Source organism: Oncorhynchus mykiss, chromosome 18, assembly GCF_013265735.2.
Source record: "Oncorhynchus mykiss isolate Arlee chromosome 18, USDA_OmykA_1.1, whole genome shotgun sequence".
Lineage (NCBI taxonomy): Eukaryota > Metazoa > Chordata > Actinopteri > Salmoniformes > Salmonidae > Oncorhynchus > Oncorhynchus mykiss.
Genome location: NC_048582.1, coordinates 70,642,781 through 70,657,575, shown reverse-complemented (window position 1 = coordinate 70,657,575; position 14,795 = coordinate 70,642,781). Strand labels below are relative to the sequence as shown.

At 45.4% G+C, this 14,795-nt stretch overlaps 1 protein-coding gene across 1 annotated transcript in view; it reads left to right on the top strand.

Annotated features, from left to right (window-relative positions):
* LOC118941013 (N-terminal EF-hand calcium-binding protein 1-like) overlaps positions 1–11,633 on the top strand; it is a 72,462-nt gene extending 60,829 nt beyond the window's left edge. Inside the window, exons 5-7 of the mRNA XM_036951083.1 lie at positions 4,002–4,099; positions 9,515–9,655; positions 11,574–11,633. Of these exons, the coding sequence (XP_036806978.1) occupies positions 4,002–4,099; positions 9,515–9,655; positions 11,574–11,633 (299 nt within the window). The remainder of the gene's footprint in view (positions 1–4,001; positions 4,100–9,514; positions 9,656–11,573) is intronic.
* Positions 11,634–14,795: the final 3,162 nt, after the last annotated feature.

Sequence of the window (14,795 nt, the reverse complement as noted above, 5' to 3'; positions counted from 1 at the left end):
GGGCCTGTAGGACCTGCCTTGTTAAGAAGGTAGAAACTAGGGCCTGTAGGACCTGCCTTGTTGATAGTGTTGTTAAGAAGGTAGAAACTAGGACCTGCCTTGTTGATAGTGTTGTTAAGAAGGTAGAAACTAGGGCCTGTAGGACCTGCCTTGTTAAGAAGGTAGAAACTAGGGCCTGTAGGACCTGCCTTGTTGATAGTGTTGTTAAGAAGGTAGAAACTAGGACCTGCCTTGTTGATAGTGTTGTTAAGAAGGTAGAAACTAGGGCCTGTAGGACCTGCCTTGTTGATAGTGTTGTTAAGAAGGTAGAAACTAGGGCCTGTAGGACCTGCCTTGTTGATAGTGTTGTTAAGAAGATAGAAACTAGGGCCTGTAGGACCTGCCTTGTTGATAGTGTTGTTAAGAAGGTAGAAACTAGGGCCTGTAGGACCTGTCTTGTTGATAGTGTTGTTAAGAAGGTAGAAACTAGGGCCTGTAGGACCTGCCTTGTTGATAGTGTTGTTAAGAAGGTAGAAACTAGGGCCTGTAGGACCTGCCTTGTTGATAGTGTTGTTAAGAAGGTAGAAACTAGGGCCTGTAGGACCTGCCTTGTTGATAGTGTTGTTAAGAAGGTAGAAACTAGGGCCTGTAGGACCTGCCTTGTTGATAGTGTTGTTAAGAAGGTAGAAACTAGGGCCTGTAGGACCTGCCTTGTTGATAGTGTTGTTAAGAAGGTAGAAACTAGGGCCTTAAGGACCTGTCTTGTTGATAGTGTTGTTAAGAAGGCAGAGCAGCGCTTTATTATAGACAGACTTCTCCCCATCTTATCTACTGTTGTATCAATATGTTTTGAACATGACAGTTTACAATCCAGGGCTACTCCAAGCAGTTTAGTCATCTCAACTGCCTCAATTTACACATTATTTATTTCAAGATTTAACTGAGGTTTAGGGTTTAGTGAATGATTTGTTCCAAATACAATGCTTTTAGTTTTAGAAATATTTAGGACTAACTAATTCCTTGCCACCCACTCTGAAACTAACTGTAGCTATTTGTTAAGTGTTGCAGTGATTTCACTCGCTGTAGTAGCTGGCGTGTATAGTGTTGAGTCATACATAGACACTCTGGCTTTACTCAAAGCCAGTGGCATGTCATTAGTAAAGATTGAAAAAAGCAAGGGGCCTAAACAGCTGCCCTGGGAAATTCCTGATTCTACCTGGATAATGTTGGAGAGGCTTCCATTAAAGAACACCCTCTGTGTTCTGTTAGACAGGTAACTCTTTATCCACATTATAGCAGGGGGTGTAAAGCCATAACACCCTCTGTGTTCTGTTAGACAGGTAACTCTTTATCCACATTATAGCAGGGGGTGTAAAGCCATAACACCCTCTGTGGTCTGTTAGACAGGTAACTCTTTATCCACATTATAGCAGGGGGTGTAGAGGCTCAACACCCTCTGTGTTCTGTTAGACAGGTAACTCTGTATCCACATTATAACAGGGGGTGTAAATCCATAACACCCTCTGTGTTCTGTTAGACAGGTAACTCTGTATCCACATTATAACAGGGGATGTAAAGCCATGACACCCTCTGTGTTCTGTTAGACAGGTAACTCTTTATCCACATTATAGCAGGGTGTGTAAAGCCATGACACCCTCTGTGTTCTGTTAGACAGGTAACTCTTTATCCACATTATAGCAGGGTGTGTAAAGCCATGACACCCTCTGTGTTCTGTTAGACAGGTAACTCTTTATCCACATTATAGCAGGGTGTGTAAAGCCATGACACCCTCTGTGTTCTGTTAGACAGGTAACTCTTTATCCACATTATAGCAGGGTGTGTAAAGCCATGACACCCTCTGTGTTCTGTTAGACAGGTAACTCTTTATCCACATTATAGCAGGGGGTGTAAAGCCATAACACATATATTATTCCAGCAGCAGACTATGATCGAAAATGTCAAAAGCTGCACTGAAGTCTAACAAGACAGCCCCCACAAACTTTTTATCATCAATTTGTCTCAGCCAATCATCAGTCATTTGTGTAAGTGCTTTCCATTGAAAGTCTGTCAATTTGTTTACTGTAATATAGCATTGTATCTGGTCAAACACAATTTTTTTCCCAAAAGTTTACTAAGGGTTGGTAACAGGCTCATTGGTTGGCTATTTGAGCCATAAATGTATCACTGCACCGTCCACGATATACAGCAGAGATTAACAATATTAGTCCACATGGGTCTGTACCTCCAAGGTAATATTAGTCCACATGGGTCTGTACCTCCAAGGTAATATTAGTCCACATGGGTCTGTACCTCCAAGGTAATATTAGTCCACATGGGTCTGTACCTCCAAGGTAATATTAGTCCACATGGGTCTGTACCTCCAAGGTAATATTAGTCCACATGGGTCTGTACCTCCAAGGTAATATTAGTCCACATGGGTCTGTACCTCCAAGGTAATATTAGTCCACATGGGTCTGTACCTCCAAGGCAATATTAGTCCACATGGGTCTGTACCTCCAAGGTAATATTAGTCCACATGGGTCTGTACCTCCAAGGTAATATTAGTCCACATGGGTCTGTACCTCCAAGGTAATATTAGTCCACATGGGTCTGTACCTCCAAGGTAATATTAGTCCACATGGGTCTGTACCTCCAAGGTAATATTAGTCCACATGGGTCTGTACCTCCAAGGTAATATTAGTCCACATGGGTCTGTACCTCCAAGGTAATATTAGTCCACATGGGTCTGTACCTCCAAGGTAATATTAGTCCACATGGGTCTGTACCTCCAAGGTAATATTAGTCCACATGGGTCTGTACCTCCAAGGTAATATTAGTCCACATGGGTCTGTACCTCCAAGGTAATATTAGTCCACATGGGTCTGTACCTCCAAGGTAATATTAGTCCACATGGGTCTGTACCTCCAAGGTAATATTAGTCCACATGGGTCTGTACCTCCAAGGTAATATTAGTCCACATGGGTCTGTACCTCCAAGGCAATATTAGTCCACATGGGTCTGTACCTCCAAGGCAATATTAGTCCACATGGGTCTGTACCTCCAAGGTAATATTAGTCCACATGGGTCTGTACCTCCAAGGTAATATTAGTCCACATGGGTCTGTACCTCCAAGGTAATATTAGTCCACATGGGTCTGTACCTCCAAGGCAATATTAGTCCACATGGGTCTGTACCTCCAAGGTAATATTAGTCCACATGGGTCTGTACCTCCAAGGCAATATTAGTCCACATGGGTCTGTACCTCCAAGGCAATATTAGTCCACATGGGTCTGTACCTCCAAGGTAATATTAGTCCACATGGGTCTGTACCTCCAAGGCAATATTAGTCCACATGGGTCTGTACCTCCAAGGTAATATTAGTCCACATGGGTCTGTACCTCCAAGGCAATATTAGTCCACATGGGTCTGTACCTCCAAGGCAATATTAGTCCACATGGGTCTGTACCTCCAAGGTAATATTAGTCCACATGGGTCTGTACCTCCAAGGCAATATTAGTCCCATTTCAAACTCTGTCAGTTTAAGATATACAGTACATATCGGTTTTTCCAGCAGCAGACTATGATCGATAATGTCAAAAGCTGCACTGAAGTCTAACAAGACGCGAACAATCCACTTTCAAACTTGCGACGTATTTGGATTTAGACAAAACAAATCAAATTTGAACGATCTAACTATAAACAAACAAACAATTCACGCAAGTTAGCTCAGAGTCTGGCAGCACACTAAACACCTGAAGTTCCTGTCAAACTTTTTCATTCCTACAAATAAATAGTCCTGTGTGGCTCTGACCATGGCGCTTCAAATGTCAGGATTGTGAGTTTAATTCCCATACACACTATACATACACGCTATACATACACACTATACATACACACTACACACATATAATATATATATATAAAAGTGTCTGCTAAATTGTGTATTTTCCCTGTCTGTCTGTCTGTCTGTCTGTCTGTCTGTCTGTCTGTCTGTCTGTCTGTCTGTCTGTCTGTGTTTAAAGAGTACTTCTCACAGCACCTTGGTGAATACGAGAAGGTCCTGGCAGCTCTGGAGGACCTCAACATGACAATACTGAAGGCTATGGGCAAGACCAAGAAGGTACGTCAACTCTAGGACTCTACTGGACACCTGACATTTACATCTGGAGAAGTAGTTATGGGCAGACATATACACGCAAAATGTACAATGTGGCCCCAGAGGATGTTCCCAAAGCGGTCCTCGATGGTAAAAAAAAGGGCAATTTTGTTAAAAGAAAATACATGCAGTATATTTCCTTCCATGCACTACAAACTCCTACGTTAAAAGCCTGTTTTCTCCAATAACAACATATCAAATTACTGCCTCCGGAAAGGACAGAGGAACAGACAGAGGGACACACATGTGTATTGAGGGGAGACAGACTGGTATATTGAGGGGAGACAGACTGGTATATTGAGGGGAGACAGACTGGTATATTGAGGGGAGGGACAGACAGGTATATTGAGGGGAGGGACATACAGGTATATTGAGTGGGGCCAGACAGGTGTATTGATGGGATACAGCCAGGTGTATTGATGGGAGACAGACAGGTGTATTGATGGGAGACAGACATGTATATTGAGTGGGGCCAGACAGGTATATTGAGCAGGGCTAGACAGGTATATTGAGTGGGGCCAGACAGGTATATTGAGGGGAGGGACAGACATGTATATTGAGGGGAGGGACAGACAGGTATATTGAGGGGAGGGACAGACAGGTATATTGAGGGGAGGGACAGACAGGTGTATTGAGTTGAGGCACAGACAGGTATATTGAGGGTAGACAGACTGGTATATTGAGGGGATTGACAGACAGGTGTATTGAGGGGAGGACAGACAGGTATATTGAGGGGAGGGACAGACAGGTATATTGAGGGGAGGGACAGACAGGTGTATTGAGTTGAGGGACAGACAGGTATATTGAGGGTAGACAGACAGGTATATTGAGGGGATTGACAGACAGGTGTATTGAGGGGAGGACAGACAGGTATATTGAGGGGAGGGACAGACAGGTATATTGAGGGGAGGAAAGACAGGTATATTGAGGGGAGGGACAGACAGGTATATTGAGGGGAGGACAGACAGGTATATTGAAGGGAGGACCATACTGGTGTTTGCAGGGGAGGGACAGACATGTATATTGAGTTGAGGGACAGACAGGTATATTGAGGGTAGACAGACAGGTATATTGAGGGGATTGACAGACAGGTGTATTGAGGGGAGGACAGACAGGTATATTGAGGGGAGGGACAGACAGGTATATTGAGGGGAGGAAAGACAGGTATATTGAGGGGAGGGCCATACTGGTGTTTGCAGGGGAGGGACAGACATGTATATTGAGTTGAGGGACAGACAGGTATATTGAGGGTAGACAGACAGGTGTATTGAGGGGAGGGAAAGACAGGTATATTGAGTTGAGGGACAGAAAGGTATATTGATGGGAGGGACAGACTGGTGTTTTTAGGGGAGGGACAGACTGGTGTTTTTAGGGGAGGGACAGACTGGTGTTTTTAGGGGAGGGACAGACAGGTGTATTGATGGGAGGGACAGACAGGTGTATTGATGGGAGGGACAGACATGTGTTTTTAGGGGAGGGACAGACAGGTGTATTGATGGGAGGGACAGACAGGTGTATTGATGGGAGGGACAGACAGGTGTTTTTAGGGGAGGGACAGACAGGTGTATTGATGGGAGGGACAGACAGGTATATTGAGGGGAGACAGACTGGTATATTGAGGGGAGACAGACTGGTATATTGAGGGGAGCGACAGACAGTTATATTGAGGGGAGGGACATACAGGTATATTGAGTGGGGCCAGACAGGTGTATTGATTGGATACAGCCAGGTGTATTGATGGGAGACAGACAGGTGTATTGATGGGAGACAGACATGTATATTGAGTGGGGCCAGACAGGTATATTGAGCAGGGCTAGACAGGTATATTGAGGGGAGGGACAGACATGTATATTGAGGGGAGGGACAGACATGTATATTGAGGGGAGGGACAGACAGGTATATTAAGGGGAGGGACAGACAGGTATATTGAGGGGAGGGACAGACAGGTGTATTGATGGGAGACAGACATGTATATTGAGTGGGGCCAGACAGGTATATTGAGCAGGGCTAGACAGGTATATTGAGGGGAGGGACAGACATGTATATTGAGGGGAGGGACAGACATGTATATTGAGTTGAGGGACAGACAGGTATATTGAGGGTAGACAGACAGGTATATTGAGGGGAGGGACAGACATGTATATTGAGTTGAGGGACAGACAGGTATATTGAGGGTAGACAGACAGGTATATTGAGGGGAGGGACAGACAGGTGTATTGAGGAGAGACAGACAGGTATATTGAGTTGAGGGACAGAAAGGTATATTGATGGGAGGGACAGACTGGTGTTTTTAGGGGAGGGACAGACTGGTGTTTTTAGGGGAGGGACAGACTGGTGTTTTTAGGGGAGGGACAGACTGGTTTTTTAGGGGAGGGACAGACAGGTGTATTTAGGGGAGGGACAGACAGGTATATTGAGTTGAGGCACAGACAGGTATATTGAGGGTAGACAGACAGGTATATTGAGGGGATTGACAGACAGGTGTATTGAGGGGAGGACAGACAGGTATATTGAGGGGAGGGACAGACAGGTATATTGAGGGGAGGGACAGACAGGTGTATTGAGTTGAGGGACAGACAGGTATATTGAGGGTAGACAGACAGGTATATTGAGGGGATTGACAGACAGGTGTATTGAGGGGAGGACAGACAGGTATATTGAGGGGAGGGACAGACAGGTATATTGAGGGGAGGAAAGACAGGTATATTGAGGGGAGGGACAGACAGGTATATTGAGGGGAGGACAGACAGGTATATTGAAGGGAGGACCATACTGGTGTTTGCAGGGGAGGGACAGACATGTATATTGAGTTGAGGGACAGACAGGTATATTGAGGGTAGACAGACAGGTATATTGAGGGGATTGACAGACAGGTGTATTGAGGGGAGGACAGACAGGTATATTGAGGGGAGGGACAGACAGGTATATTGAGGGGAGGAAAGACAGGTATATTGAGGGGAGGGCCATACTGGTGTTTGCAGGGGAGGGACAGACATGTATATTGAGTTGAGGGACAGACAGGTATATTGAGGGTAGACAGACAGGTGTATTGAGGGGAGGGAAAGACAGGTATATTGAGTTGAGGGACAGAAAGGTATATTGATGGGAGGGACAGACTGGTGTTTTTAGGGGAGGGACAGACTGGTGTTTTTAGGGGAGGGACAGACTGGTGTTTTTAGGGGAGGGACAGACAGGTGTATTGATGGGAGGGACAGACAGGTGTATTGATGGGAGGGACAGACATGTGTTTTTAGGGGAGGGACAGACAGGTGTATTGATGGGAGGGACAGACAGGTGTATTGATGGGAGGGACAGACAGGTGTTTTTAGGGGAGGGACAGACAGGTGTATTGATGGGAGGGACAGACAGGTATATTGAGGGGAGACAGACTGGTATATTGAGGGGAGACAGACTGGTATATTGAGGGGAGCGACAGACAGTTATATTGAGGGGAGGGACATACAGGTATATTGAGTGGGGCCAGACAGGTGTATTGATTGGATACAGCCAGGTGTATTGATGGGAGACAGACAGGTGTATTGATGGGAGACAGACATGTATATTGAGTGGGGCCAGACAGGTATATTGAGCAGGGCTAGACAGGTATATTGAGGGGAGGGACAGACATGTATATTGAGGGGAGGGACAGACATGTATATTGAGGGGAGGGACAGACAGGTATATTAAGGGGAGGGACAGACAGGTATATTGAGGGGAGGGACAGACAGGTGTATTGATGGGAGACAGACATGTATATTGAGTGGGGCCAGACAGGTATATTGAGCAGGGCTAGACAGGTATATTGAGGGGAGGGACAGACATGTATATTGAGGGGAGGGACAGACATGTATATTGAGTTGAGGGACAGACAGGTATATTGAGGGTAGACAGACAGGTATATTGAGGGGAGGGACAGACATGTATATTGAGTTGAGGGACAGACAGGTATATTGAGGGTAGACAGACAGGTATATTGAGGGGAGGGACAGACAGGTGTATTGAGGAGAGACAGACAGGTATATTGAGTTGAGGGACAGAAAGGTATATTGATGGGAGGGACAGACTGGTGTTTTTAGGGGAGGGACAGACTGGTGTTTTTAGGGGAGGGACAGACTGGTGTTTTTAGGGGAGGGACAGACTGGTGTTTTTAGGGGAGGGACAGACTGGTGTTTTTAGGGGAGGGACAGACTGGTTTTTTAGGGGAGGGACAGACAGGTGTATTTAGGGGAGGGACAGACATTGAGTTGAGGCACAGACAGGTATATTGAGGGTAGACAGACAGGTATATTGAGGGGATTGACAGACAGGTGTATTGAGGGGAGGACAGACAGGTATATTGAGGGGAGGGACAGACAGGTATATTGAGGGGAGGACAGACAGGATAGTGTTTAGAGGATAGAGGATAGGGGTTAAAGGATAGTGTTTAGAGGATAGAGGTTTAGAGGATAGGGTTTAGAGGATAGGGGTTAGAGGATAGGGTTTAGAGGATAGAGCGTAGGGTTTAGAGGATAGAGGATAGGGGTTAGAGGATAGAGTTTAGAGGATAGGGGTTAGAGGATAGGGGTTAGAGGATAGGGGTTACAGGATAGGGGTTACAGCATAAGGGTTAGAGGATATGGGATAGGGTTTAGAGGGTTAGGGTTTAGAGGATAGGGTTTAGGGGATAGGGTTTAGAGGATAGGGGTTAGAGGATAGTGTTTAGAGGATAGAGGATAGGGTTTAGAGGATAGAGGATAGGGTTTAGAGGATAGAGGGTAGGGTTTAGAGGATAGAGTTCAGAGGATAGGGGTTAGAGGATAGGGGTTAGAGGATAGGTGTTACAGGATAGGGGTTAGAGTATAATGGTTAGAGGATATGGGATAGGGTTTAGAGGATAGGGTTTAGAGGATAGGGTTTAGAGGATAGGGTTTAGAGGATAGGGGTTAGATGATAGAGGATAGGGTTTAGAGCATAGTGTTTAGTGGATAGGGGTTGAGGATAGGGGTTAGAGGATAGGGGATAGAGGTTAAAGGATAGGGGTTAGAGGATAGGGGTTAGAGGATAGATGATAGGGGTTAGAGGATAGGGGTTAGAGGATATGGGTTAGAGGATAGAGAATAGGGGTTTAGAGGATAGGGGTTTAGAGGATAGGGGTTAGAGGATAGGGGTTAGTGGATAGGGGTTAGAGGATAGAGGATAGGGGTTAGAGGATAGGGGTTAGAGGATAGAGGATAGGGGTTAGAGGATAGGGGTTAGAGGATAGAGGATAGGGGTTAGAGGATAGGGGTTAAAGGATAGGGGATGATATGGGATGTAAGGGTTCGTTCCTCTCTCCGCCAGGACTACCAGGAAGCTCAGTAGGGTCTAGTGGTTGTAAGGGTTGGTTCCTCTCTCCTTCAGGACTATCAGGAAGCCACACACCTGGAGCAGTTCGTGACACGCTTCCTGTTAAAAGAGACAACCAATCAGCTCCACTCGCTGCAGAGCTCCCTGGAATGTGCCATGGAGACCACGGCCGAGCAAACCCGTCAGGAGAGGCAAGTCTTCTCTTCCCTTCTCCTCTCTTCCCCTCTCTTCTCTTCTCCTCTCTTCTCCTCTCTTCTCTTCTCTTCTCCTCTCTTCTCCTTTCTTCTCCTCTCTTCTCCTCTCTTCTCTTCTGTTCTGTTCTCCTCTCTTCTCCTCTCTTCTCTTCTCCTATCTTCTCCTTTCTTCTCCTCTCTTCTCCTTTCTTCTCCTCTCCTCTCCCCTATTTTATTCTCTTCAGTCAGTCAGTCAGTCAGTCAGTCAGTCAGTCAGTCAGTATGTGATGAGTGATGAGTGCTCTCCATCCAGACAAACCTCTGAGGGGATTTCTGCTTCATGTCTGTGTCTACGCAATTAGTGTGTGTGTGTGTTGTGTTTGTGCTGTGTTTTGGGTGTGTTGTGTGTGTGTGACGTGTTGTGTTTTTTGTGTGTTGTGTGATGTGTGTGTTGTGTTGTGTTTTTTGTGTGTTGTGTGCTGTGTGTGTTGTGTTTTGTGTGTGTTCTTGTGATGTGTTTGGTGTGTTGTGTTTGGTGTGTTGTTTTGTGTTTGTTGTGTGTTGTGTTGTGTTTTGTGTGTGTTCTTGTGTTTTGTGTGTTGTTTTGTGTGTTGTGTTGTGTTTGTTGTGTTGTTTTGTGTTGTGTTTTGTGTGTTGTGTTGTGTTTTGTGTGTTGTGTGTTGTTTTGTGTTGTGTGTTGTGTTTTGTGTGTTGTGTGTCGTTTTGTGTGTTGTGTTGTGTTGTGTGTTGTGTTTTGTGTGTTGTGTGTTGTGTTTTGTGTGTGTTGTTTTGTGTGTTGTGTTTTGTTTGTTGTGTGTTGTTTTGTGTTTTGTGTGTTGTGTTTTGTGTGTTGTGTTTTGTGTGTTGTGTTTTGTGTGTTGTGTGTTGTGTTGTGTTTTGTGTGTTGTGTGTTGTGTTGTGTGTTGTGTTTTGTGTGTTGTATTGTGTTGTGTTGTGTGTGTTGTGTGTTGTGTTTGGTGTGTTGTGTTGTGTTTTGTGTGTTGTGTGTTGTGTTGTGTGTTGTGTTTTGTGTGTTGTATTGTGTTGTGTTGTGTGTGTTGTGTTGTGTTTTGTGTGTTGTGTTTTGTGTGTTGTGTGTTGTGTTGTGTTTTGTGTGTTGTGTGTTGTGTTGTGTGTTGTGTTTTGTGTGTTGTATTGTGTTGTGTTGTGTGTGTTGTGTGTTGTGTTTGGTGTGTTGTGTTGTGTTTTGTGTGTTGTGTGTTGTGTTGTGTGTTGTGTTTTGTGTGTTGTATTGTGTTGTGTTGTGTGTGTTGTGTTGTGTTTTGTGTGTTGTGTTTTGTGTGTTGTATTGTGTTTTGTGTGTGTTCTTGTGTGGTTCAGTTGGTAGAGCATGGCTCTTGTATTCATGCATGACTGTAAATTGCTCTGGATACAAGCATAATGTGTTATATATTACCTACCCTATGTTGGGTAATGTGTGTCTTAGCAGTCTGATTAGCTGGCTCTGTGTAGCATGCCTCTAGGGTCATTAGTAACAGTGTGACTCACCAGATCTGGTCTGAATGTTGGTTGAATTTAGATCGGAGGTCAGCTCTGTCCGTGCCCTGGGAAGCAGCGGTTACTTTTAGAACACTCACAACGTTCTGAATCAGAATGGAGAACCCAGGCAGCCACAGCACTGGTTTTTGTTCTAGCACCTGGGTGATGGCATGTCATGCTTCAGAACTGGGTGAGAATGGAACAGAATTCTCTACTCTACTCTACTCTACTCTACTCTTCTCCTTTCCTCTTCTCCCTTCCTCTCCTCTCCTCCTTTCCTCTTCTCATATCCTTGTCTCCTGTGCTCTCCTCCTCTCCTTCTCTCCACTCCTCCTCTCCTCTTCTCCCCTCGTCCCATCCTCTCCTCTCCTCTCCTCTCCTCTCCTCTCCTCTCCTTTCCTCTTCTCATATCCCTTCCTCCTCCCCCCTCCTCCTCTCAGATCCTGTCCCAATCACGGACCCTGAGTCCCAATCCCGAGTCCCAGTCCCAGAGTCCCTGAGTCCCCGAGTCCCCGAGTCCCAATCCCTGAATCCCAGTCCCTGAGTCCCAGTCCCTGAGTCCCAATCCCTGAGTCCCAATCCCTGAGTCCCAATCCCTGAGTCCCAATCCCTGAGTCCCAGTCCCTGAGTCCCAGTCCCTGAGTCCCAGTCCCTAAATCCCAGTCCCTGACTCCCAGTCCCAGTCCAGCAGCCATCTTTAAACACCACTCCAGATATAACAACATTTCTCTTGTTTGGAGAAATTCAGTAGCTGGAATCCCAATTTGCTCCAATAGAGAATTTTGTAGCAAAGCATCATCTCAGCAGGTAGATGAACTCTGTCACAATCTCTGATGTGTCTAAGGCCCATTTTCTATTCTGTCTGATGTCTCTAGCCAGGTTCACTGTGGAGCTGTGTGTGTGTGTGGGTGCGTGTGTGTGTGTGTGTTTACGTATGTGCGTACGTGCATACGTGTGAACTTGTGCGTGTGTGTGTCTGGCTGCAGGATGAAAGGATGCAGACCACTCAGGTGACCACATTGGGGGGGGGGGGACCTCTGGAACTCCACCATTCAGACTGGAAACCTCAGGTTATATACACTGGTAGTTTGGGAAGAGATCCTTGTTCTTATTTCTCTGTTGAAATGACTAAATCCCTCAGAGACAGGACCAATGCCCTTCCTATGAGACCTGCTAATGTTTTTCCTTTGAAGAGTACCTCATCAGCAGTCAGGAAATGTCCATTTGAAAGCATACATTCTCACATATATGTGACTAGTTTCAGGGAATTGTTTTACTTTATTTTATTTCACCTTTATTTAACCAGGTATTTATATATATAACCCTAACCCTTTATTTAACCAGGTATTTATATATATAACCCTTTATTTAACCAGGTATTTATATATATATATAACCCTAACCCTTTAGAAGATTAATATGCAAGTAGAGATACTGGGGTGCAAAGAAGCAAGATAAATCAATAAATTCAGTATGGGGATGAGGTAGTTGGATGGGATGTTTATAGATGGGCTATGTACAGGTGCAGTGATCTGTGAGCTGCTCTGACAGCTGGTGCTTAAAGCTAGTGAGGGAGATAAGTGTTTCCAGTTTCAGAGATTTTTGTAGTTCGTTCCAGTCATTGGCAGCAGAGAACTGGAAGGAAAGACTACCTAAGGAATAATTGGTTTTGGGGGTGACCAGAGAGATATACCTGCTGGAGCGCGTGCTACAGGTGGGTGTTGCTATTGTGATCAGTGAGCTGAGATAAGGCGGGGCTTTACCTAGCAGAGACTTGTAGATGACTAGGAGCCAGTGGGTTTGGCGACGAATATGAAGCGAGGGCCAGCCAACGAGAGCGTACAGGTCTCAGTGGCGGGTAGTATATGGGGCTTTGGTGACAAAACGGATGGCACTGTGATAGACTGCATCCAATTTGTTGAGTAGAGTGTTGGAGGTTATTTTGTAAATGACATTGCCGAAGTCGAGGATTGGTAGGATGGTCAGTTTTACGAGGGTATGTTTGGCTGCATGAGTGAAGGATGCTTTGTTGCGAAATAGGAAGCCGATTCTAGATTTAATTTTGGATTGGAGATGTTTAATGTGAGTCTGGAAGGAGAGTTTACAGTCTAACCAGACACCTAGGTATTTGTAGTTGTCCACATATTCTAAGTCAGAACCGTCCAGAGTAGTGATGCTGGGCGGGCGGGCAGGTGCAGGCAGCGATCGGTTGAAGAGCATGCATTTAGTTTTACTTGCATTTAAGAGCAGTTGGAGGCCACAGAAGGAGAGTTGTATGACATTGAAGCTCGTCTGGAGGTTAGTTAACACAGTGTCCAAAGAAGGGCCAGAAGTATAGTGAATGGTGTCGCCTGCGTAGAGGTGGATCAAAGAATCACCAGCAGCAAGAGCGACATCATTGTTATATACAGAGAAAAGAGTCGGCTCGAGAATTGAACCGTTGTGGTACCCCCATAAAGACTGCCAGAAGTCCGGACAACAGGCCCTCCGATTTGACATACTGACTTATATCAGAGAAGTAGTTGGTGAACCAGGCGAGGCAATCATTTGAGAAACCAAGGCTGTTGAGTCTGTCAATAAGAATGTTGTGATTGACAGAGTCAAAAGCCTTAGCCAGGTCGATGAATACGGCTGCACAGTAATGTCTCTTATCGATGGCGGTTATGATATCATTTAGGACCTTGAGCGTGGCTGAGGTGCACCCATGAAGGTACTGTGGGATTCGAAATTGTCGGTAATCTGTTTGTTAACTTGGCTTTCCTTACTTAGTAAGGCAGGGTAGGATAGATATAGGTCTGTAGCAGTTTGGGTCTAGAGTGTCTCCCCCTTTGAAGAGGGGGATGACCGCGGCAGCTTTCCAATCTATGGGAATCTCAGACGATACGAAAGAGAGGTTGAACAGGCTGGTATTAGGGTTTGCAACAATTTTGGCAGATCATTTTAGAAAAAGTGTCCAGAATGTCTAGCCCAGCTGAATTGTAGGGGTCCAGATCTTGCAGCTTTTCAGAACATCAGCTATCTAGATTTGGGAGAAGGAGAAGTGGGGGAGGTTTGGGCGAGTTGCTGTAGGGAGCGCAGGGCTGTTGACCGGGGTAGGGGTAGCCAGGTGAAAAGCATGGCCAACCGTAGAAAAATGCTTATTGAAATTATCAATTATAGTGGTTTTATCAGTGGTGACAGTATTACGTAGCCCCAGTGCAGTGGGCAGCTGGGAGGAGGTGCTCTTATTCTCCATGGACTTTACAGTGTTCCAGAACTTTTTTTGAGTTTGTGCTACAGGATGCAAATTTCTGTTTGAAAAAGCTAGCCTTAGCTTTCCTAACTGCCTGTGTTGGATTTGTTCCTAACTTCCCTGAAAAGTTGCATATCACAGGAGCTATTCGATGCTAATGCAGAACGCCACAGGATGTTTTTGTGCTGGTCAAGGGCAGTCAGGTCTGGAGAGAACCAAGGTCTATATCTATTCCCGGTTCTACATTTTTTGAACGGGGCATGCCTATTTAAGATGGTGAGGAAATTACTTTTAAAGAACAACCAGGCATCCTCTACTGACGGGATGAGGTCAATATCCTTCCAGGATACCCGGGCCAGGTCGATTAGAAAGGCCTGCTCACTGAAGTGTTTTAGGGAGCGTTTGACAGTGATGAGTGGAGGTTGTTTGA